This window comes from Diabrotica virgifera, chromosome 8 (genome assembly GCF_917563875.1).
Source record: "Diabrotica virgifera virgifera chromosome 8, PGI_DIABVI_V3a".
In the NCBI taxonomy this organism is placed as follows: domain Eukaryota; kingdom Metazoa; phylum Arthropoda; class Insecta; order Coleoptera; family Chrysomelidae; genus Diabrotica; species Diabrotica virgifera.
Window position 1 is genome coordinate 197,424,888 of NC_065450.1, and position 22,228 is coordinate 197,447,115.

The 22,228-nt window shown below is 32.0% G+C and overlaps 3 protein-coding genes across 5 annotated transcripts in view; 1 reads left to right on the forward strand and 2 right to left on the reverse strand.

Moving 5' to 3' along the window:
- LOC126889258 (transmembrane and coiled-coil domains protein 2) overlaps positions 1 to 16,876 on the reverse strand; it is a 165,189-nt gene extending 148,313 nt beyond the window's left edge. The window contains exon 1 of one of the 2 annotated variants that reach the window (XM_050657365.1): positions 16,605 to 16,876. Coding sequence is in view for 1 of the 2 variants with exons in the window: in XM_050657363.1 (XP_050513320.1) it covers positions 16,138 to 16,157 (20 nt within the window). In the remaining variant the exon portion in view is untranslated. Of the gene's footprint in view, positions 1 to 16,137; positions 16,244 to 16,604 lie in introns of those variants that run through there. The other variant, XM_050657363.1, reaches the window with a different exon arrangement.
- The window catches only part of LOC126889260 (transmembrane protein 135-like), an 86,032-nt gene continuing 80,207 nt past the window's right edge, over positions 16,404 to 22,228 (forward strand). The window contains exon 1 of one of the 2 annotated variants that reach the window (XM_050657373.1): positions 16,404 to 16,570. Coding sequence is in view for 1 of the 2 variants with exons in the window: in XM_050657372.1 (XP_050513329.1) it covers positions 21,335 to 21,358 (24 nt within the window). In the remaining variant the exon portion in view is untranslated. Of the gene's footprint in view, positions 16,571 to 21,319; positions 21,359 to 22,228 lie in introns of those variants that run through there. The other variant, XM_050657372.1, reaches the window with a different exon arrangement.
- On the reverse strand, positions 16,701 to 17,370 carry LOC126889268 (GSK3B-interacting protein). Its single transcript, XM_050657382.1, has one exon. It carries the CDS (start codon positions 17,249 to 17,251, stop codon positions 16,919 to 16,921), a length of 333 nt encoding a protein of 110 aa, XP_050513339.1. The 5' UTR covers positions 17,252 to 17,370; the 3' UTR covers positions 16,701 to 16,918.

Below are 22,228 nucleotides of genomic sequence, written 5' to 3' on the forward strand. Positions count from 1 at the left end.
ATTTTGTACTCTCTATAGACTAAAGTTTAAAAGGTAGGAAAATAAAAAATATTAAAAACAGTCAAGCAACCACCTTTGGACAACTTTGCTTGGATTGACCCCATCTAGTTGGTGATCGTCCTCTTGATCTTCTCCCTGGAACGTTTCCAGATATTCCAAAAAGCCACTGCGCATCCGCTAGGAAAAATATTCTGATTCGGATTTTTTGCACAATCTTACTCAAAAAGGACTCCTTTTAACAAATTTGCATGTTGCCAGGACCAAAAGGTGGTCAAAAATTTTTTAAACGATTTTTTTTTGTTTTTTTCCTAAAATTATTTTTTTTTTGAATGGAAAAAGGTTTTTTTAGGTTTTTTGGATCATTCCAAACAGAAAAGGTCTTTCGTGACTTTTCTCTAAAAATGATAGCTTTTGACATATAAGCGATTAAAATTTGAAAAATTGCGAAATCGGCCATTTTTAACCCTCAAAAACTATGTGAAAAACTGAAAATTTGAATGTTGCCAAGGTAGGTAGATATTCTTTAAACATCGATTGATGAAATCCCGAAGAGTTTTTTGCAATACAATATTCAAAACTCCTTTGTTTTTTAATTGCTTATCAAGCGTGCGCGACACTATTTTCCACCGACGCGACAGTATGGTGCAAATGAAAGGAATAAATTCGGTATTTCGTAAAACGGCGACTTTAAGGAAAAATCCCGAAGCAGGTCGATTTATATTTTTAGGTTATGATATTGTGGCATATATGGTATACTAGTGACGTCATCCATCTGGACGTGATGACGTAATCGATGATTTTTTTTAATGAGAATAGGGGTCGTGTGCTAGCTCATTTGAAAGGTTCTTCAATTCTCTATTCAGTAATATAAACATTTATATAATTATTTATACAGGGTGTCCAAACAATTTTTATTAAATTAAATTATTTGAGAAAAAAAGAAGTAGAAGGACACCCTGTATAAATAATTATGTAAATGTTTACATTACTGAATATAGAATTGAAGAACCTTTCAAATGAGCTACCACACGACCCCTATTCGCATTTAAAAAAATCATCGATTACGTCATCACGCCCAGACGGATGACGTCACTAGTATACCATATATGCCACAATATCATAACTTAAAAATAAAAATCGACCTGTTTCGGGATTTTTCCTTAAGTCGCCGGTTTACGAAATAACGAATTTATTCCTTTCATTTGCACCATACTGTCAGTGGAAAATAGTGTCGCGCACGCTTGATTAGCAATTAAAAAACAAAGGAGTTTTGAATATTGTATGGCAAAAAACTCTTCGGGATTTCATCAATCGATGTTTAAAGAATATCTACCTACCTTGGCAACATTCAAATTTTCAGTTTTTCACATAGTTTTTGAGGGTTAAAAATGGCCGATTTCGCAATTTTTCAATTTTTAATCGCTTATATGTCAAAAACTATCATTTTTAGAGAAAAGTCACTAAAGACCTTTTCTGTTTGGAATTATCCATAAATCCTAAAAAAACTTTTTTCCATGCAAAAAAAAATTATTTTAGGAAAAAAAACGAAAAAACAAACATTTAAAAAATTTTTGGACCCACTTTTGATCCTGGCAACATGCAAATTTGTTAAAAGAGGTCTTTTTTGAGTAAGATTGTGTAAAAAATCCGAATCAGAATATTTTTCCTAGCGGATGCGCAGTGGCTTTCTGGACTAAGAAACGATTAATCTATCCAAACTATCGTCACCTCTACGAACCATGTGACCGAAGAATTGCAGAATTCGTTGGAGACATTTTGTGGATAGCCTCTTTTTAATCCGAGTTGGTTGAGAATGAAAACGTTTGATGACGTCCTATGAGTTGTCCAAGGTATGCGCTGTGCTGCATTCTTCTCCAGCACCACATCTCAAAGGCATCAATTTTTTGGCGCTCGCCTGCGCGAAGAATCGAAGTCTCTGCCCCGTATAGAAATAATAAGAATACAAGGGCATTCACCAGTCTCACCTTGATATTTTGAGAGGTAAATCTGTCTTTCCAAACTTTAGTCAGGCGACTCATCGCATTTTTTGTCATACCAATACGTCTCTGAACTTCTGCTTCACAGTTACCATCGTTAGCTATACTAGACCCGAGATAGACAAAGGTGTTTACTATCTGGTATTCCTGTAACATGTTAGTCAGTTGAATAGTCTCAAATCTGTCGACCACCATTATTTTTGTCTTAGCTTTATTGATTTTCAGACCAACTTTATTGCTTTCGTACTCAACTCTTCGCAGGAGATCAAACATTTCTTGCTCATTTGCTGCTATAAGTGTAGTGTCATCAGCAAATCTTAAATTGGAGATTTTCCTACCAGATACTGTTACTCCACCGGCCCATCCTTCTAAAGCCATCCTCATGACATGTTCACCATAAATGTTAAATAAGTCAGGTGGCAACACGCATCCCTGTCTAATACCACACCGAGGTGTTAGACAGGAATAAAGTTTAACTTGATGGAAATTGAAATTAGTTGATTAATGAAGTAAAATCGCGAACAGTGGAATAAAGTATTTAAATGGTAAATATGAACGAACAATTTTATTGGCATATCATCTGTTACAAAGAAAACATCTCTGGTTTTTTTGCTTTAAGGTAATACCCACACAGCCAGATACAAATTTTATAAAATAGAGTACAAGGATTTAACACAAGGATGCCACTCTTCTCGCCCAGAGACCGATCAGGGCATTTTATAAAGATCAAAAGTAGACCTCGGATATAGATAAGGTATATATACATTAAGGAAAGACATAAGGTAGCAGTAAAAGGTATTGTTAAATTTGTATTTTTGTTATTCTGGCGAAATATAACAAACAATCGTAAATCTCTTTTCTGTCTAAAGCAAGAAGATACATTATGTTATATGGGCTTTCAATGTTCAAATATAGAAGTTTTCTGAGCAGCTCATTGGATTGAGCCCTACATTTTTGGCAATCAAAAAAGATGTGGTCCAGGTCACCAATTTTATTACAAACTTCACAAAGATCACTCTCAAGTATTTTGATTTTATGTAAGTGTGCTGGATAACATGCGTGACCAAACTTCATTCTACTAATAGTGGTTATGCTTTTGCGATTGTAATCGTACTGATTGTATTAAGATTTTTTCCTCAAATTGGTTTCTATGTTGAAATATGTTAATTGGCGGGTACTCAGTATAGAAGCTCACTATTCGACTATTGAAGATCGGCGTCGCTAGGCATCACGACGCTAAGGCACGACTCTTTCGCGCTTAACTAGGGATGTGCTCACCAGAGCCGAATTTAAGGCAGTGGGGCCCATTAAAAAATTGTTGTTATAACTATGGTATACAGCCAACTACGTTTTCCCTTTTAAAAATTAAAAAGGAGAAAGGTTCATTCTACACACAAAGCTACATTTCTTATTTGAAACATTTTTGTTTTTACAGCATACAGATTCTTGGTAAATAGACGTTTTCCGCCCCCTTATGGAGGGGGGTTTTAGGGGAAAGCCCGAGGGTAGGAGGCGCAAACTTTTTTGTATACTTTTTGGGGTTCCGAAACTGACATTCTCAGCAAAATTCAGCTTGTTCATATGATTTTTAAAGGTTCAGTGACATTTTCGTCTCTGAAACTGGGGTCATATATTCAAATTCAATCGAATTTTTTCGTATATGAGTTAACTCGAATGAAAAATTTCGTATACGAATCTAAATGTATATTTTTGAATGTCCTTTGAAATGTAGGTATACGAAAATAATTTGCACCGACAACACTGCAAATTCAAACAAACAAAACTCAAGAAAAAAAAGTAGAATACCTGACAGTTTTACTCAACCTATTTTATGATGATTTTATCATCTAAAACAATTCGTTTCTTCTAAATTAGCTGAAAGGAGCAAACAAGGGCATGAAATATGGTGGTTCAGTATCGGCCGAACAAAAAAAGAGTTGATCGAATTTATTGAGACACATCCAATGTTAAAATGTAAGTTCAATGTAAAAATACAGGACATTCCAAGACTTTGACGTTTATCACACCCCTGGGAGTCAACTGACAAACATTGTATTTGTTTATATTTGTACCACATTGTGTTTCTTAAGATTTTTACCTTTAATAGATTTTTAGTTGTATTTTCCGAAAATTTTGTTGTTGATTTTGTGTAGATTTTAGTTGTAGAAGTACTTGAACGACTTTATTTAGTTTTAAGCAGTGAATAAATAAACATGAGTGAATATTCTTGAAACTTGTTGGTAGATAATACAGATGTTGCTAGTATAAGTACAAGCAAAAGATTGGCAAAATAAAATTATATAGATTCATTTTCCCTCAAGGATTCTGAGTTAACCTAGAGTGGAGACGGTTTTCCAAATATAACATGGACATAGTTAATAGTTATTTAGCATTTTTATAGGACATTTTATAACATTTAACCATTGTTTTGGTCTCTCAGGTACTAACTTATTCAGTTCAGTTTTATGCTTAAAATGTAGCACATGGTGTAGGTAATAACTGGGTGATGGTAACCAATAAAACTGAACTTTATCATGATTACACATGAGGCATATTATCTTTTTAAATTAATTCTTCCAGTGAAAATATTATTAATCCTTGTAAAAACCAAAATTACAAAAAACGTAACTAAAATTATCTAAAACACATTAAGAACTAACAGAATAACATTTATGTTTGCCTCCCAGCCGCCATATTGATTTTAATTTTGACAACATGTTGGAATGCTCTATTGTATAGGCCAGTCCAACATGCTGTCAATTTTAAATCAATCTGACAGCGGGGAGGCCAGCATAAATGTTATTCTATCAGTTCTTAACATGTTTTAGATCATTTTAGTTGCGTTTATTTGTAATTTTGTTTTGTACAAGGATTGATTTAACATTTTTACAGAAAGAATCGATAATATGCTTCATCTCTGTTGTGTTTTCAATTGTGGAATGTGAATTAATCGTGATAAAGTTCAGTTTTATCGGTTACCATCAGTGCTACATTTTAAGCATAAAACCAACTGAACTAAATAAGTTATGATCTGAGAGACAAAAACAATGGTTAAACATAATAATAAAGCTATAAAATGTCCTATAAAAATGCTAAATAACTAACTATTGTACCTTCGAGCAACATCTGCATTGTCTGACAACAACTTTCGAAAATATTCACTCATGTTTATTTATTCACTGCTTAAAACTAAATAAAGTCGTTAGAGTACTTCTACAACTAAGAACTGCACAAAATCAACAACAAAATGTTCGCAAAATACAACCAAAAAACTATTAAAGAGGTAAAAACTTTAAGAAACACAATGTCAAAAAATATAAACAAATAAAATATGTTCGTTTGCAGACCCTGTCGCGAACTTTTAGTCATGGCTTGCTCCACTTGTTGTCGACTAGTCCCTGACTGTCTCTGCGAATACACTTATTAATTGCCTACAGCGGTGACATAAACGTCAAAGTTTTGAAATGTCCTATACAGCAATTATTAAAAACTGTCAACTGATATCTTATCTGACGTACACAGGCCAAGTGACAACTGAAATGACAATTATTACTTTAATTCATTTACGAGCTTTGAAATTCGGATGGTTCACACCCATTTGAGTCGTCATATACAAAAAAAAAATTCGTACACGAAGTATTCAAAAACACAAGAAACTGGATTTCGAGCTGGACTAAGACTACTATCAAGAAATGAATCTGTTTACAAAAAAATATGCAAATTATGTAGAAAAGTATTTACTACAAAACATTATTACATTGCATAGAAATAACACTTACCATATGTATAAACTAATAAAAAATTTTGCAACCATCTCCAATGGATTTTAACAACAATTTAATGGTTTAAAAAAACTATTTGCTAGGGGCTATTAAATTATACAATTTCATATGTTAGGGCCATAAAAATTTTACACCCATGCTACACTGAAATAAAACTAGCCAGGGATATAAAATAAAGCAGTTATTGGTGCATGAATGACCCACAACTTAACATTTTAGAGGATTGTTGTTGTAATATATGTTTACTCATCCATGCTAACTCATTATTTACCTATTAAAATCGTTTTATGGCAGTGTCATCCAAACAGGAAAGATTTGAATGTTTTGGTATTTGTTAGTAGGTCATTTAAGGATTTTGTGCCGTATTATTTTTTTTTTGTTTAGTAGATTATTTTAGAACATATTAAGCCTTATTGTCAGCTGCTTCTTTATTAAATATTTGTTTTACAAGTAGGTATTTTAAAATTACAAATTTTTTTCCACTAATTTTCCTTTACCCGTGTTGAGCTGCCCCCCCCCCCCCACTTGCAAAAATTAAAAAACAAATAGCCCTGATTTATGAGCTATTTATGAGCTCTCATATTCCGCAAACTAAAAATTTTGAGCTCGTTCCACTGAGCAGGAATTTAATACCCTAGTGGGGGGGGGGGCTGAGTCAGCCCCCCCCCCACAACTTAAAAATAGGAATATTGAATCGGTTTTTGCGGCAGAATTACGAGCTATTTATGAGCTCTTGAAATTATATAGTTTCGATTTTTGAGCTCATCCCCTTCACCCCCAAACAACCCTTTAATTGATTTAACTTAAGAGAAAGATGCTGAGAAAACTTAAAATATATCGTATTGCGAATATAATTCCTACAGCTTATATACTCTAAGAATAAACTATTAAATCAAGAGCATTTCGATTATTGAGCTACAACCCCTTCGCCAGAAAACCACCCTATCTTCCCGGCTTAAGAGAAAGTTGTATTTAAAATGCGTTAAACTAATTATTTGGCGACTACATATCATTTAGCATTATCAATTTATAAGCTTCCAAATTACGCGCATTTAGATCAGTAAATTGCAATTTATTTTGTATAGTGCAGTCACTGAAGGTAAAAATCAACGATTACCTTCAATTTCGGTGAACCTTCATCGATTTTCACGAAAATTGGTCAGTGGTTAGAGGATACGTCAAGAAACAAAGGTGACATGGTACCACCTTGCGCCTTTACCCTGAGGGTGGATACCGCCCCTTCTCGGGGGTGAAAATTATTTTATAAAAAATAAATGCACAAATCAATAAAAGAACAAATTAAAAGCAAAATTTATTATATAAAGTTAATAAAATAAGTCAATACTTTGTAAGTTATTAAAGATCAAAGATTTTAATTATTTGTGAAAAAAATGCATGTTTTGAAAAGGTTTTTTCTAAATCACTGAAAAACTTTAAGTTTTTACAAAAAAGTTAATAGTAGTTTAATTCGTATAGCTTATATTCTAAGAATAAACTCTTAAATCACGCGTCTTTCGATTATAGAGCTACAACCCCTTCGCAAGAAAACGACCCCATATTCCCGGCTTAAGAGAGAGTTGTTCTTAAAATAATTTAAATTAATTATTTGGCGACTACATATCGTTTAATAATTTATGAGCTTGCAAAATATACGCATCTCAAGTATTGAATTGCCATTTTCTTTCTATAGTGCAGTCACTGAAGGTAAAAATCAACTAGTACCTTCGATTTCGGTAAATCTCCATTCATTTTCACGAAAATTGGTGAGCGGATTTTGATACTATCAACTTTTTCTGCATCTTATTTTTCATAGGTATTTCTAAGTACTTTGACAAGTATTTAGTACCTAAGTGTTATAAAATGCATCTCTTTCCCGTTATTTAAGCTTGAACCCTTAGATTTTAACAGTCGCGGAAAAAAATATACATTTAATTACCAATAACTTACTTTAAATTAACATTAAAGGGTTTTTCAAGTAAGCAATTTATTATATTTTTTATTAGCTTCAATTTTAGTGATGAAAACTTTTTTGTAAAAACTTACAGTTTTTGAGTCATTTATGAAAAATCGCTCTAAAGCATTTTCTTTCCAAAAATTAAAATATTTGATCTTTAATAACTCAAAAAGTATTGATTTATTTTAATCACATTATATAACAAATTTTGCTTACAATTTGTCCCTCTCTCCATTTGTGGGGTTATTTTTAATAAAGTAATTTTCACTCCCGAGAAGGGGTGACATATACCCCAGGCTAAAACCCCAAGTTGTTATTGTCAATTCGTGAAAATAAATGGAGATTTACCGAAATCGAAGGTACTAGTTGATTTTTACCTTCAGTGACTGCACTATAGAAAGAAAATGGCAATTCAATAATTGAGATGCGTATATTTTGCAAGCTCATAAATTATTAAACGATATGTAGTCGCCAAATAATTAATTTAAATTATTTTAAGAACAACTCTCTCTTAAGCCGGGAATATGGGGTCGTTTTCTTGCGAAAGGGTTGTAGCTGTATAATCGAAAGACGCGTGATTTAAGAGTTTATTCTTAGAATATAAGCTATACGAATTAAACTACTATTAACTTTTTTGTAAAAACTTAAAGTTTTTCAGTGATTTACAAAAAACCTTTTCAAAACATGCATTTTTTTCACAAATAATTAAAATCTTTGATCTTTAATAACTTAAAAAGTATTGACTTATTTTATTAACTTTATATAATAAATTTTGCTTTTAATTTGTTCTTTTATTGATTTGTGCATTTATTTTTTATAAAATAATTTTCACCCCCGAGAAGGGGCGGTATCCACCCTCAGGGTAAAGGCGCAAGGTGGTACCATGTCACCTTTGTTTCTTGACGTATCCTCTAACTACTGACCAATTTTCGTGAAAATCAATGAAGGTTCACCGAAATTGAAGGTAATCGTTGATTTTTACCTTCAGTGACTGCACTATACAAAATAAATTGCAATTTACTGATCTAAATGCGCGTAATTTGGAAGCTTATAAATTATTAAATGATATGTAGTCGCCAAATAATTAGTTTAATGCATTTTAAGTACAACTTTCTCTTAAGCCGGGAAAATAGGGTGGTTTTCTTGCGAAGGGGTTGTAGCTCAATAATCGAAATGCTCTTGATTTAATAGTTTATTCTTAGAGTATATAAGCTATATGAATTATATCCGCAATACGATATATTTTAAGTTTTCTCAGCATCTTTCTCTTAAGTTAAATCAATTAAAGGGTTGTTTGGGGGTGAAGGGGATGAGCTCAAAAATCGAAACTATATAATTTCAAGAGCTCATAAATAGCTCGTAATTCTGCCGCAAAAACCGATTCAATATTCCTATTTTTAAGTCCACTAGGGTATTAAATTCCTGCTCAGTGGAACGAGCTCAAAATTTTTAGTTTGCGGAATATGAGAGCTCATAAATAGCTCATAAATCAGGGCTATTTGTTTTTTAAATTTTGCAAGTGGGGGGGGGGGGCCAGCTCAACACGGGTTTTTCCTTTCTATGTTCTGGAAAATTGTTTCTGGAAAAAACATATAAAGTACCATGGATCTAAAAAAATTAAATTCAAAGTTATATTATATAGGTATTTCCTATTAAAAAAAATGTTTTTATGGTAGGGGAGCCCAAGCGGGGATTTTTGCAGTTACTCGAGCGCGTCAGATTATTACATGAGGAGAAACCTTGTACCCCGAAAATGTACCTCTACCATATATTGGCTCTTAACACAGGGGCGTTCGTTAAGGGGGGCCCGAAAAAAAATCTATCCTTAAAAAAACTCGATTGTCAGATTAAGATAAGGTAAGTTAAGTACATGCAAAATAGTGCATATTTCAAAAATCTTGACGATTTGAGCCGGGCGAAAGGAAATGGGCGAGTCCCAAAGTTTCACAAGAAAAAAGCAAATATTTCGCGAATTTATTGACAGATCGAAAAACTAAAAAATATGTGCTTAATATTTTTTAAAAATCTATCGAATGATACCAAACACAACTTCCCACAGAGAGTGGAGGGGGTAAATTTAATATTTTAAATACGAATCCCGCAATATTTCGCGAAATGAACATCAGATCGAAAAACTGTAACATACACTTATTCAATCTTTTAGAAAAATCTATCGAATGGCACCAAACACGACCCCCACGGAGGAGGGGTGGGGGGCTACTTTAAAATCTTAAATAGGAGCCCCCATTTTTTATTGCAGATTTGGATTCCTTACGTAAAAATAAGTAATTTTTATTCGAAACATTTTTTCGAATTACGGATAGATGACGCTATAATCGGAAGAAACAATTGTTGGAAATGGAAATTTAAATTAAAAAATGGCAAGCGTCCACTAAAACGGAAAACTTTACTTAACTTTTTTTGGTTTTAGGATGTACTCTTCACAACCCAATAGGTCCCCATAACACTCGAGTGACTGCACATTTAGCATACTTTGCTCCCCTACTATTAATATTCCATTCTCTAATCACAATAACAGTATCATTATAAACATTAATAACCTATTCGATAGCGACGATAGCCATTCATGTAAAGAACTATTGTTGCAAAACAATCTCTTATCATCCCATACTATTAAATGACCAAACTATTGTCATTTTTATATGCAAATTACAGATAATAACAAACTTACAAAATATTTTTAAGTACCATACTCCTGCTAGTACCAATTATTCAACAATTATATCACTAACTACTTCCTGGCTAAACAAAAACAAACAAAATATCTCTCAAAAACACTCAATACATCTTTCATGGCATTGGTTGCTATGTGAGATTTTCTCTCACGGTTTCAGAATACTGCACACAACTTTTTCCGTGGTAAATTACACATGTAGTTCCTTTTAGGCTCCTAATTACCCTTCCTCTAAACAGTCGAATAGACTTGTCTACTCAGATGGTGGTTTAGTTGACTTAGTATGGACCAACCATTAAGACAGCGCTATTCACGTGAGCTATTCTCTCATCACACGATCACCCTTTCTAATATTATTTAGCATTATTTTATAGCATTATTCTACATTGTGGCATTATTTTATTTTGTATTTGCAATATGAATCATGCAAGGATAATTTTAGAACTTACCTACCCTGTTACAGGACAATAAAATAAAGGTACAAGTATCAATAATTTGAAATTGAGATATATACAGGGTGCGCCAAACCTCTGGTCTTCTTTGATTACGGCTAAACTATGAGATATACAAAAAAATGTTTATAACAAAACTAATGTGTATCAAAGAGGTCTATAATTTAAAATTATTTTCAATTATACAGGGTGAGTCAGAACGACGGTATGAACCAAAGTTTTATTTTTTTAAATGGAACACCCTGTATATTAAATCATTTTTGAATATAATATTTAAAAATATGAAAAATTTGCATAAGGTCTTATAGGCCTAAAGTTAATAATTTTCGAAATATTTACATTTTTATTGAGAAAAATGGTAATATTTATAGGGTTGTGGATTATGTTTCCAAGGAAATAAAAATTTAGGTGATAGGTCAAAGTTTTTAGAATATAGTGTTATTTTTAAATAATTTAATATTTTTTACTTTTAGCCATCAAATATACAGTGTGATCACTATTTGCAAATACAAAATTTTCTCATTTTTTTTAAATGGGACACCCTGTATATTAGTTTTGCGTTTGGTAGTAAATATTACAACCTTTCTTTTGGTATAAGGTTGTATGTACCTAGCATGTTTCGTTTTGTAGATATTTTAAAAAAACTATAGATTTTACGTTTTTGCGGATTTTTTATTTAAAAAATTTTTTGCAAAAAAAATAGTTATAATCTGGTTTTAGAAACATACACTAAAATATAAAATATGAAAATAAAAACGTAAATAAAGATTAAAATAAATCGTATGCTAGTACAATTCAATTGAATTTAATAACTTTAAATTATTTTACAAAAAATATTTTACCATATTAATGAATACATAAATTAGTTACTAAATTAAATAAACAACCAAATTTTAAATCAATCGTAGTAATTCTTCTACCGCAGCAACTTTCCTATACCAAATTAATTGTTAGTTATATTGTATTTACGAGTAAGATCAGTTAATAACTTTTTAATTTACCTACATCTTGAGAATGTATAAAGTATGCTTTGAAACAAATGAACGTTATGGAAGTATATTAAGAAGTAAATAGTATCTATGTACCTACTCGTGTCACAAAATCTGGTAATAATTTCTAATGGTTTCGCCCAAAACAAATGTCATATCCAAAAATGTTTCGGTTAAAAAATTAAAATTTAAAATAAAAAAAATTGTTACAAAAATTTCAACTACAAAAGTATTCCCAGTTTTTGTGACACCAGTAAATACTATAGTATTTTTACTACAAAAACGTTATTACGTAGGTCAAAATTTTTGACGTAAGAGAACTGTCAAAACATTAGAATGTGACTTTTCATTATTGCTATGTTTATTATAAACACGGCAATAATGAAAAGTCACATTCTAATGTTTTGACAGTTCTCTTACGTCAAAAATTTTGACCTACGTAATAACGTTTTTGTAGTAAAAATACTATATTTATATTAATAAATAATTTGGATGATACATTTAACATTCATTTGTTTCAAAGCATACTTTATAATAATTTTTATATTCTCAAGATGTATGTAAGTAAATTTAAAAGGTAAATTAAAAGTTTAACTAAATACAATTTAACTAACAATTAATTTGGTACAGGAAAGTTGCTGTAGTAGAAAAATTACTACGGTTGATTTAAAATTTGGTTGTTTATTTAATTTAGTAACTAATTTATGCATTCATTAATATGGTAAAATATTTTTTGTAAAATAATTTAAAGTTATTAAATTCAATTGAATTGTACTAGCATACGATTTATTTTAATCTTTAATTACGTTTTTATCTTCATATTTTATATTTTAGTGTATGTTTCTAAAACCAGATTATAATTATTTTTTTTGCAAAAAAATTTTTAAATAAAAAATCCGCAAACACGTAAAATCTATAGTTTTTTTAAATATCTACAAAACTAAACATGCTAGGTACATACAACCTTATACCAAAGGAAAGGTTGTAATATTTACTACAAAACGCAAAAGTAATATACAGGGTGTCCCATTTAAAAAAAAATGAGAAAATTTTGTATTTGCAAATAGTGATCACACTGTATATTTTATGGCTAAAAGTAAAAAATATTAAATTATTTAAAAATAACACTATGTTTTAAAAACTTTGACCTATCACCCAAATTTTTATTTCCTTGGAAACATAATCCACAACCCTATAAATATTACCATTTTTCTCAATAAAAATGTAAATATTTCGAAAATTATTAACTTTAGACCTATAAAACCTTATACAAATTTTTCATATTTTTAAATAATATATTGAAAAATGATTTAATATACAGGGTGTTCCATTTAAAAAAATAAAACTTTGGTTCATACCGTCGTTCTGACTCACCCTGTATAATTGAAAATAATTTTAAATTATAGACCTCTTTGATACACATTAGTTTTGTTATAAACATTTTTTTGTGTATCTCATAGTTTAGCCATAATCAAAGAAGACCAGAGGTTTGGCGCACCCTGTATACATATTGAAATTTTAAAATTATTTCTACATTTTTAGATTAAAATGTACAAGTGCATCAACAGTCACATTGTGTAAAGCTAATAATAATTTTATTAAGTTTAAAACCTATTTTGAAAATTTGATTTCGTAAAAAAAGGCAAAAGTTAAATAATGTGAGACAAAATCTTCCCATTCATTTTCAGTGCAACAAGGAGTTCCACAAGGTTCACCACTCTCCCCTCTATTGTATAATCTCTATTGCAGTGACATATGCGACAATAGACTAACCAATACTAATTTGCTACAATTTGCTGACGACACTGCAGTGATATCATATGGAAAAAATTTAATTAAGACAATGGGCTTATTGCAGAGGCAGGTGGATGACACAATATCTTGGATGAATAAATGGAGATTAACAATCAATCCTTCTAAAACAAAACTAATAATATTTAACCATAGAATCCAAGATCACTAACCAACTATAAACATATGCGACAATATTATTAAACCCTCCCAAACTGTTAAGTATTTGGGAATAGAAATAGATAACAAATTGAAGTTCAACCACCACACAGCAGTTATAAAAAGGAAAATTATAACTAGAGCAAAACACTTCAGAAGTTTTAACATACAAGAATGAGGGAATTACGATTGAAACGGCAGCCAATAATTTGCAGGCCCATGCTGGAGTATGGTTCTGCAATTTTCTATAATTCTAAAGGTCCTGCAAAAAATAATATAAAAGTGGCTGAAACAACTAGCCTTCGACAAATTACTAGAATGCGTCATCCTTAGTGTGACCAACTAGCCCGAAAAATCCGGGACATCGCCCGAATTACGAAGTCATGTCCCGGTGTCCCGGACAAGGCTTCCGGGCCATCCGAATTTTCAACGTTTTGGTAAAATTCTATTTTGAAATTTTGAATACGTTATTCTTCTAAGAATTCACATCAAACTGAATTGGTAGGACGAAAAAAAAATCGACAATCTCTAGAGTGTAATACTAATTCCAGATCCAAAACGCATGCGTTTTATATCGTGGTATTATAATTCTACGAAAACTAAAACAGTGGATTTTTTTCGCTTCTGTATTTCAATTGTCTTCTGAAAAAAAATGGCCCGATTTTCATTGAAATGTCCCGGATTTTAGGTATTTTTTTCAGCCTTGTCCCAGATTCGACTCAATTGGAGTTGGTCACACTAGTCATCCTGATAGTCCACTTCATAATCCATCCAACAGAATGCTGTACGAGAAAACTGGAATTGAACCTATTAATGAGAGACTCAATAGGCTGTTTAAATATCTCTTTATTAATGACAATAACAAAAATTTGATTGAGCCCCACATTGTGAAGATACCAGAGGACAGTGCCCGTAGATATCCGGGAAGAACTCTTTTTGAAGAAATCTGCTACACATCAAGACAATAAACAACTCTATTTAAATCATCATCTGTATATTGTAACTAATTGTCAGTGATATTGTGATTACCACCACATACAAATATTTTTTTTAATTATTGTATTGTATTAATATTAACAAAAAACATATACTGTATTAATGTATATTAATAGTGTAAATTGGCTGAAAGACTTCGGTCGATGGCCTTTTGGTACATTGTATCAATAAAGTATGTCTCTCTCTCTGAGACAAAATCTCACACGTGACCACTGACGTAAAAGCCAACCTAGCGAGAAATGCTGGGTTAACAGTTCTCTAAGAGAGACTGAAAAAACACATCTATTCTACATGGGAACAAAAAGGTAAGAGAGAGAGAGAGAGAGAGAGAGAGAGAGAGAGAGAGAGAGAGAGAGAGAGAGAGAGAGAGAGAGAGAGAGAGAGAGAGAGACGAGAGAGAGAGAGAGAGAGAGAGAGAGAGAGAGAGAGAGAGAGAGAGAGAGAGAGAGAGAGAGAGAGAGAGAGAGAGAGAGAGAGAGAGAGAGAGAGAAAAGCATCTCCTTAATAAGACAGGTGGTATCAGAGAGATTTGCTTATTTGCAGTACTTTCCACCACCTGGTAACTAGTAGTTATCACAAAGAACAACAAAAATGCATTCTCTTTGAGAATCAAAATCAGAGACATTTGCAGTATTTTCATAAAGAACTTCTAAAGTCAAAACCAGTGAGAGAGTTTTTCGTTTGCAGTAATAGTAATCATTATTCAGGGTTCGCCTAAGTAATTGTTTAAAATTAACTGAGGAAAAACTGAGAAGAAACTTATAAAGCACCACAGATCTAAAAAAATAAAATTCAAAATTATATACAGTAGAACCCCGATTATCCGTGCTCCTCGGGACTGGACGTTGGCACGGATAATTGAAATGCACGGATAATCCAAACATGTATTTCTCATATATAATACATATGTATGTATATACATACATATGTACATACCATAAAAAGGTAACAGAAAAAATAAATCTTTCATTATGAGACTTCTTCTCGGCATATAGGGTTTAAGTCGAGTGATTTACGGTGACGCTATTTTGATAAAACCTCAAAAATGCAGTTTGAATAATAGAAAATCATAGCACAGATAATCCGCAGCCCGGATAATCCGCACACGGATAATCGGGGTTCTACTGTATTTCCTATAAAAAAAAATGTTTTTAGTCTTCTCCAATCACAATACCAGTATCCTTTATAAACACTAATAACCTATTCAATGGCCATTCAAATAAAGAACTATTGTTGCAAAACAATCTCTTATCATCCCATACTATTAAATGACCAAACTATTGTCATTTTTATATGCAAATTAGAGATAATAACAAACTTACAAAATATTTTTAAGTACCATACTCCTGCCAGTACCAATTATTCAACAATTATATCACTAAATACTTCCTGGCTAAACAAAAACAAACAAATATCTCTCAAAAACACTCAATACATCTTTCCACTAACCCAAATGGTTTTGTACTCACTTAACAGTTTTAACATACTTTATTTTCTAGTATAAACTGTACATTAATCATTAATTAAACAAAAAATTATGGGAATTAATTATAATACTCATTGTATTCATAGAACAATGCCTACTTGCATACTCTCCCAAGGTAAAGACCCTCAGTTTCTCACGAAGTGTAATGATAGATGTTTAAATCTACCTATCGTTTCTAAGTGCACAAAAATGTTAGGCTTCAACAACTATTCGTGTTTTCAGAACTAAGTACATGTGTACCAGTGTACCCATTCATTAATTGGAATGATGTGAGTAATACCAGTAGCAGTAGTTTTTACTTACCTAATTGCTATACATTTTGTGGGCTGCTGTAAGTATGCGACTTCACATTATACGTCCAAATCACAAGTAAACGGTTCAGAACGTCTGTATACACACAATCACCTTACTACGATTTTATTCATAGGAACTCCTGACTCACCGCACTTTACCTTTAAATTAAGTCAAATAAATAATTCATTTTCTCAGATTCGCGAAACGTCATTTGTCAGTCATTGTTTTTTAAAATTGCGAAGTTAGCTGTAGCTCAAGTTGCTAGGTGGGGATCGCAGAAACTTCACACCGAATACTCTATTTATTTATTTCCGTTTTATTTATCAAATTTGTTCTAATTTTACGTACAGAGCGTTAGCGAATGATGTTTTAAAACCAGGACTTATTTTATAGAGTAAAGCGTACGGTGTTTCATAAAATTCTTCACTGTCTAAACCGGTTTCGTCGAAATTCAAACCTACTATCTTAAAACCCAAAGCTGATATTTGAATACAATAGTTTTTGTCTTCAATGGTTACTAGATTTAGAAAAATACAACTGTCCGTACTGGGAATTTTCTCTGATATAACAACTGCATTCACATGATCTTTAATATCGTTTATTATTGCTTCTGCCTCGAATTTCCAACCGTGGCTGTCTAGTATTTTTTCTGACATATCTACATTTATGAATTATTATTAAACACAAAACTTTTATAAACGAACTTTACAATTTTCCTAAACAATTTTAGCATACAAACGTAAACACAAACCATATGTCACTGTCACATGTCACATATATTTGACAGGAATTGTCAAGTAATCTCTTTATCTTGCAATAAAGGATTTCAATTGGTCAATGCCTCTTACGTCATTTAGTTCTCTAATCTAATTGGTGCATGAGGAATGTTAAGGTCAATACTCACATTTCATTATGTCTAATATTCCGGTTTTTTTTCTAAATAAAAATAAGAATAGTTTGTTTTGTTGTAGCTTCCATGATTAATACGAATCATTTAATCAGCACAATGCAAACGTTTAGGTTAAAATTTAAATTAAAACACATTTTTGTCAGTCATTCCAATAATATCTCTTTCGCATCGGTTCTCACTTCGTTTATCCACCTCTTCTTGGTGTTCCTACTGGCCCACCATAGTTCCGCTCGGCGTTCTATTAGGTGTTCTGTCATTATCCATTATTATAAGGTGATCTTATACTAAAGACATTAGGTGATCCAGCGGAATCTTTGTATTTTTGCATACTTTGCTATAGACTATAGATAGAGGGTTCTTTGTAATATTTAATATTACCAGAGAACAGCAGTTCTCGCCAGTGGCGCACACCTACACGCGACACTAAGTATATTATATTCATGAAATTTTCGATTTTTTAAATCTGACTGAATTGAAAATTGGGCCAACTCCCATCTTAAAGTTCAGGAAAAGACTCACCCATTCATATGCCAACCATCCATTTTGGTCCAAGAGTATTTATTTACGTCCCTTCCTATTTAGGGTCTGTTTTTCGTTCTCGTCCCCAAAACCTTTAAACGGTATAACCGATTTTCAAAATTAGACATGCGTTGGAAAGGAAATGATCGCTTCTATTAGATGCCGCAAAGTTCGGAGTTACATTTTTGAAGTTTTTGGGAGTTTTGGGGACAAGAACGAAAAACAGAGCCTAAATAGGAAGGGCCGTAAAATCCACACCCTTGGAACAAAATGGATGGTGAGACATATGAATAATGGGTGAGTCTTTTCCTGAACTTTAAGATAGGAGTTGGCCCAATTTTCAATTCAGTCAGATTTAGAAAATCGAAAATTTCGTGTATATATAGTATCGCGTGTAGGGGGTGTAGGTGTGCGCCACTGGCGAGAACTGCCGTTCTCTGGTAATATACAATAAAGTGTTTTAATAATACTCATCTTACTCCCGAGGAAGACAAATAAAAAAAAAAGAAGAATGTGTGTGTACTTTTTACGCACGTAAGAAGTTATACTTCTATTATTATAATTTCAACGAAATTAATAAACTTAACAGGTTATTTGTATTTTATTTAAATATTAAACTAAATTTCTTTACCTACCACTTTTAAAATTTTTTTTTATTAAAACGATACCAAAAATATAAAAAAAATATGAATCGTCCGGGATTTGAACCCGGGACCTCTTGATCTCCGGTCAGACGCTCTATCACTGCGCTATCTCCCTTTTGCTTTGACAGGTTACAAGATTTCTCATACATACTGACAAATTTAATACAAAAATACTTTAAATAATACACTTACTATTATTATAAAATATCTTATTCCCGAGGAAGACAAATCCAAAGACACAAAAATTATAATAAATAATACATTTACTAAAAACACTAATAATATATTATTTTCACACCTTTTCTTGCACTGATATATTTATAGATAACTTAAGAGATTCAGCAACTAAACGCCATACTGTCTGTGTGCGCATGCGCGCAAAATTAGGAAATTTTACTCTCAATCGCGCCTAAAGAAGTATAACTTCAAAAACAAAAATTATAATAAATATATTTACTAAAAACACTAATATATTCTTTTCACACCTTTTCTAGCACTGATATATTTATACATAACTTAAAAGATTCAGCAACTACACGCCATACTGTCGTACTATAAAGAAGTATAACTTCAAAAATGATCAAAAAATGGGACATCAAATTACATTTTTTTGGCGCATTTTTTTTGCTAGTGCAAATTTGTCTAGATATTTTACAGTTAGGTAGATGCTCCCCTATTGTAAAAATAACGAGCCGCCACTGATTACAATCTGCTTAGATTAATTTTTTGTGTCTAGTACCTGTTCAGATCAAGACACTGGTGTCTGACACCGGTGTCCGCCACCGTGCAGCAAAGCATTGTTTTAATTTTAAATGAATGACTACAGACGAGCCACTTTGAGTGTCTGGCTGATTTTAGTGGCTCAGTAGTTGTCGACGAGTGTCTCACTTTCGTCACCAGGCCGACCACTGGACACCGTTTTATTTTTAGCAAAGTATTGGTTTGAATTTGAATCGAAGACTTAACGCAAGCCACTTTCGGCGTCTTATTTTTAGTTTTGTTTAATAAATTTTAGATTATATAATTCTTTGTAACAGTTGATCCAGATGTCGATAAGATTGTTATAGACAAAGAACTTGAGGAATTACATAACAGCGATTGTTTGCAAAACAAAACATTTTTTTTGTATTTTTTTGGGTCATTCTAAGCAAAAAATGTTCTTACAAGTTTTTTCGTAGGATGCATAGTTTTCGAGATAAACGCCATTGAACTTCCAAAAAATCAAAAAATTGCAATTTTTGAACCCGAATAACTTTTGATTAAAAAATAAAATAGCAATTTGCTTACCGCATTTGAAAGTTAAAACCAAATTATATCGGTTTTAATTATTTGCATTGCTAAATATTAATTTTTTTTATTGTCAAACAAAGCTATAAACACATAGTGTTTAAGCGTTTTGACCCGTGCTCAATGTATGCCTTTCAATGCATGTTACGTAGAATTTGCCTGTTTGTAGATGCGCCTACTTGTTCGATTTTAGATGAGAGATGCATTGAAAACATCACTCAAGCACTATGTGTTTATAGCTTTGTTTAACAATAATAAAATAAATTTTTAGCAATGCAAATAATCAATACCGGTATAACTTGACCTGAAATTTCAAATGCGGTAAGCAGAATTGCTATTTTATTTTTGAATCAAAAGTTATTCGGGTTCAAAAATTGCAATTTTTCGATTTTTTGAAAGTTCAACCGCGTTTATCTCGAAAACAATGCATCCTACGAAAAAACTTGTAAGAAAATTTTTGTCTTAGAATGACCCAAAAAATACAAAAAAAATGTTTTGTTTTGCGAATAATCGCTGTTATGTAATTCCTCAAGTTCTTTGTCTATAACAATCTTATCGACATTCGGATCAACTGTTACCCAAAAAAATCGTGTTCTACGGGTCAAATTACATAAAAAAACTTGGGTAAGTCCATCTGAATAAAGGAGGCTGTTGTACCCCCCCCTGGCGACAGTACTAAAGTGCATTATAAAAAAAAATTCAAATTTGAAAAAGATTTTATAGAGAAAGCAAAACGAAGAGGTATGTATATTACACTTTATTGTTTCCACCCATTTTACATCATTAAAATGTGAAAACGTTGAATTCTCCATGCCTGTCTATCCGTCCGTAAACACAATTCCTCCGATATGAGAACATAATATGGAATGGCAAATGAGGTGTTGAATGAGAGCTTATAACCCAAAGATAGTATTAAGAGTGAAAAAATTGACGTCGGACTTCCGGTTCCAAAGTTGCAACCGGAAGTACTTGTTTAAACTCGCTGAAATAGTACAATTGATATATTATTCGACGCGCCTTAGCAAGACGAGAACAAGTATATGCTTCCAGTTTTTATATCACTTCCCAGGCAACCAAATAACGTTTACAAAACGTTGAAAAAACGTCATAATTATCACCAAACGACGTCAGTTTATCACGTTTTTTCGACGTCGAAAATCACGTGAATATGTCCTACCATAAGTCACGTCATTTTTATCACGTTTTAAATACGTGATATGAAAAACGTAGTTTTTACGTCGATTTTGCGTCGTGTTTTAGATTTATTTTTCATTTTATGGTTTTAGAAATACACAATAATTGAATGGGTCCGCCGAATAACGTAAGCGCCACATGGTTTGTTTTTGAGAAGTCAAAGAAAAAGTTTTAATATTGTGATAATGGTGAGTTTATACATTTTAAAGGTGAGTAATACAGTATATATCCGGTTAAAAAGTTGTAACCGAAACTGCCACATTATACCCGCAGAGATAGTACGCGATATATCAATCGACGCGTATTGAAAAGTCAAGCTCGAATATTTAGTTTCTGTTTTGATGTCATTTCCGGTTAAAAAGTTATGACCGGAAGTCATTGGCAACAATGACTCAAAATAAGTGAAATCGTATAGGTATCAATCGACGCAACTGGCAGATGCACTTGTATGCAAGCCAAAAAACGAAGTGGAAGTCAATCGAAGCAAAGTTACACGAAGAGCTCAAATATCGACTTCCAGTTCTACTTCCAATCACGTTGGGTAAAAACCTTGGACGTACGAGAGTAAAATTAAAGAATGAAAATTAAAAAATAGAATTGCTAAAATGGAATCAATGTTTAACTCTTATCTAATTGACAATATATTTATCCTTTTTAATATTTCAAAAACTAATTTTAATAATATTTATTTGTCGTTGTTATTCTACTGAGATTCATGTTTAAACTTATGTGGTTCTGGATATTTTTTTATAACGTATTCCATACATTTATTAAACAGAGTTGGTGCCAGTCCATCTCCCTGTTTCAGCCACTGGGAAGGGATCTTCTTTTTCTTGTAGTTTCATGGCCTCCACCTCTTAGGTACTTGGCCAGTCCTCGTATTTAGACTAACTGGAAGGGAATCCTCTTTTCAAAGGGTCTGGATTTTTCCATATTCCCTTCTTTAAATTTATTGTGATATGATTTTCAAATAACTATTTTTATTTTATATTTTAATTTGAAATATTGTTAAAAATTGATTGATCTTTCTTAAGGTTTGGTCATTAATATTATGTAGGAGATTTTGTATTGAAATGGGG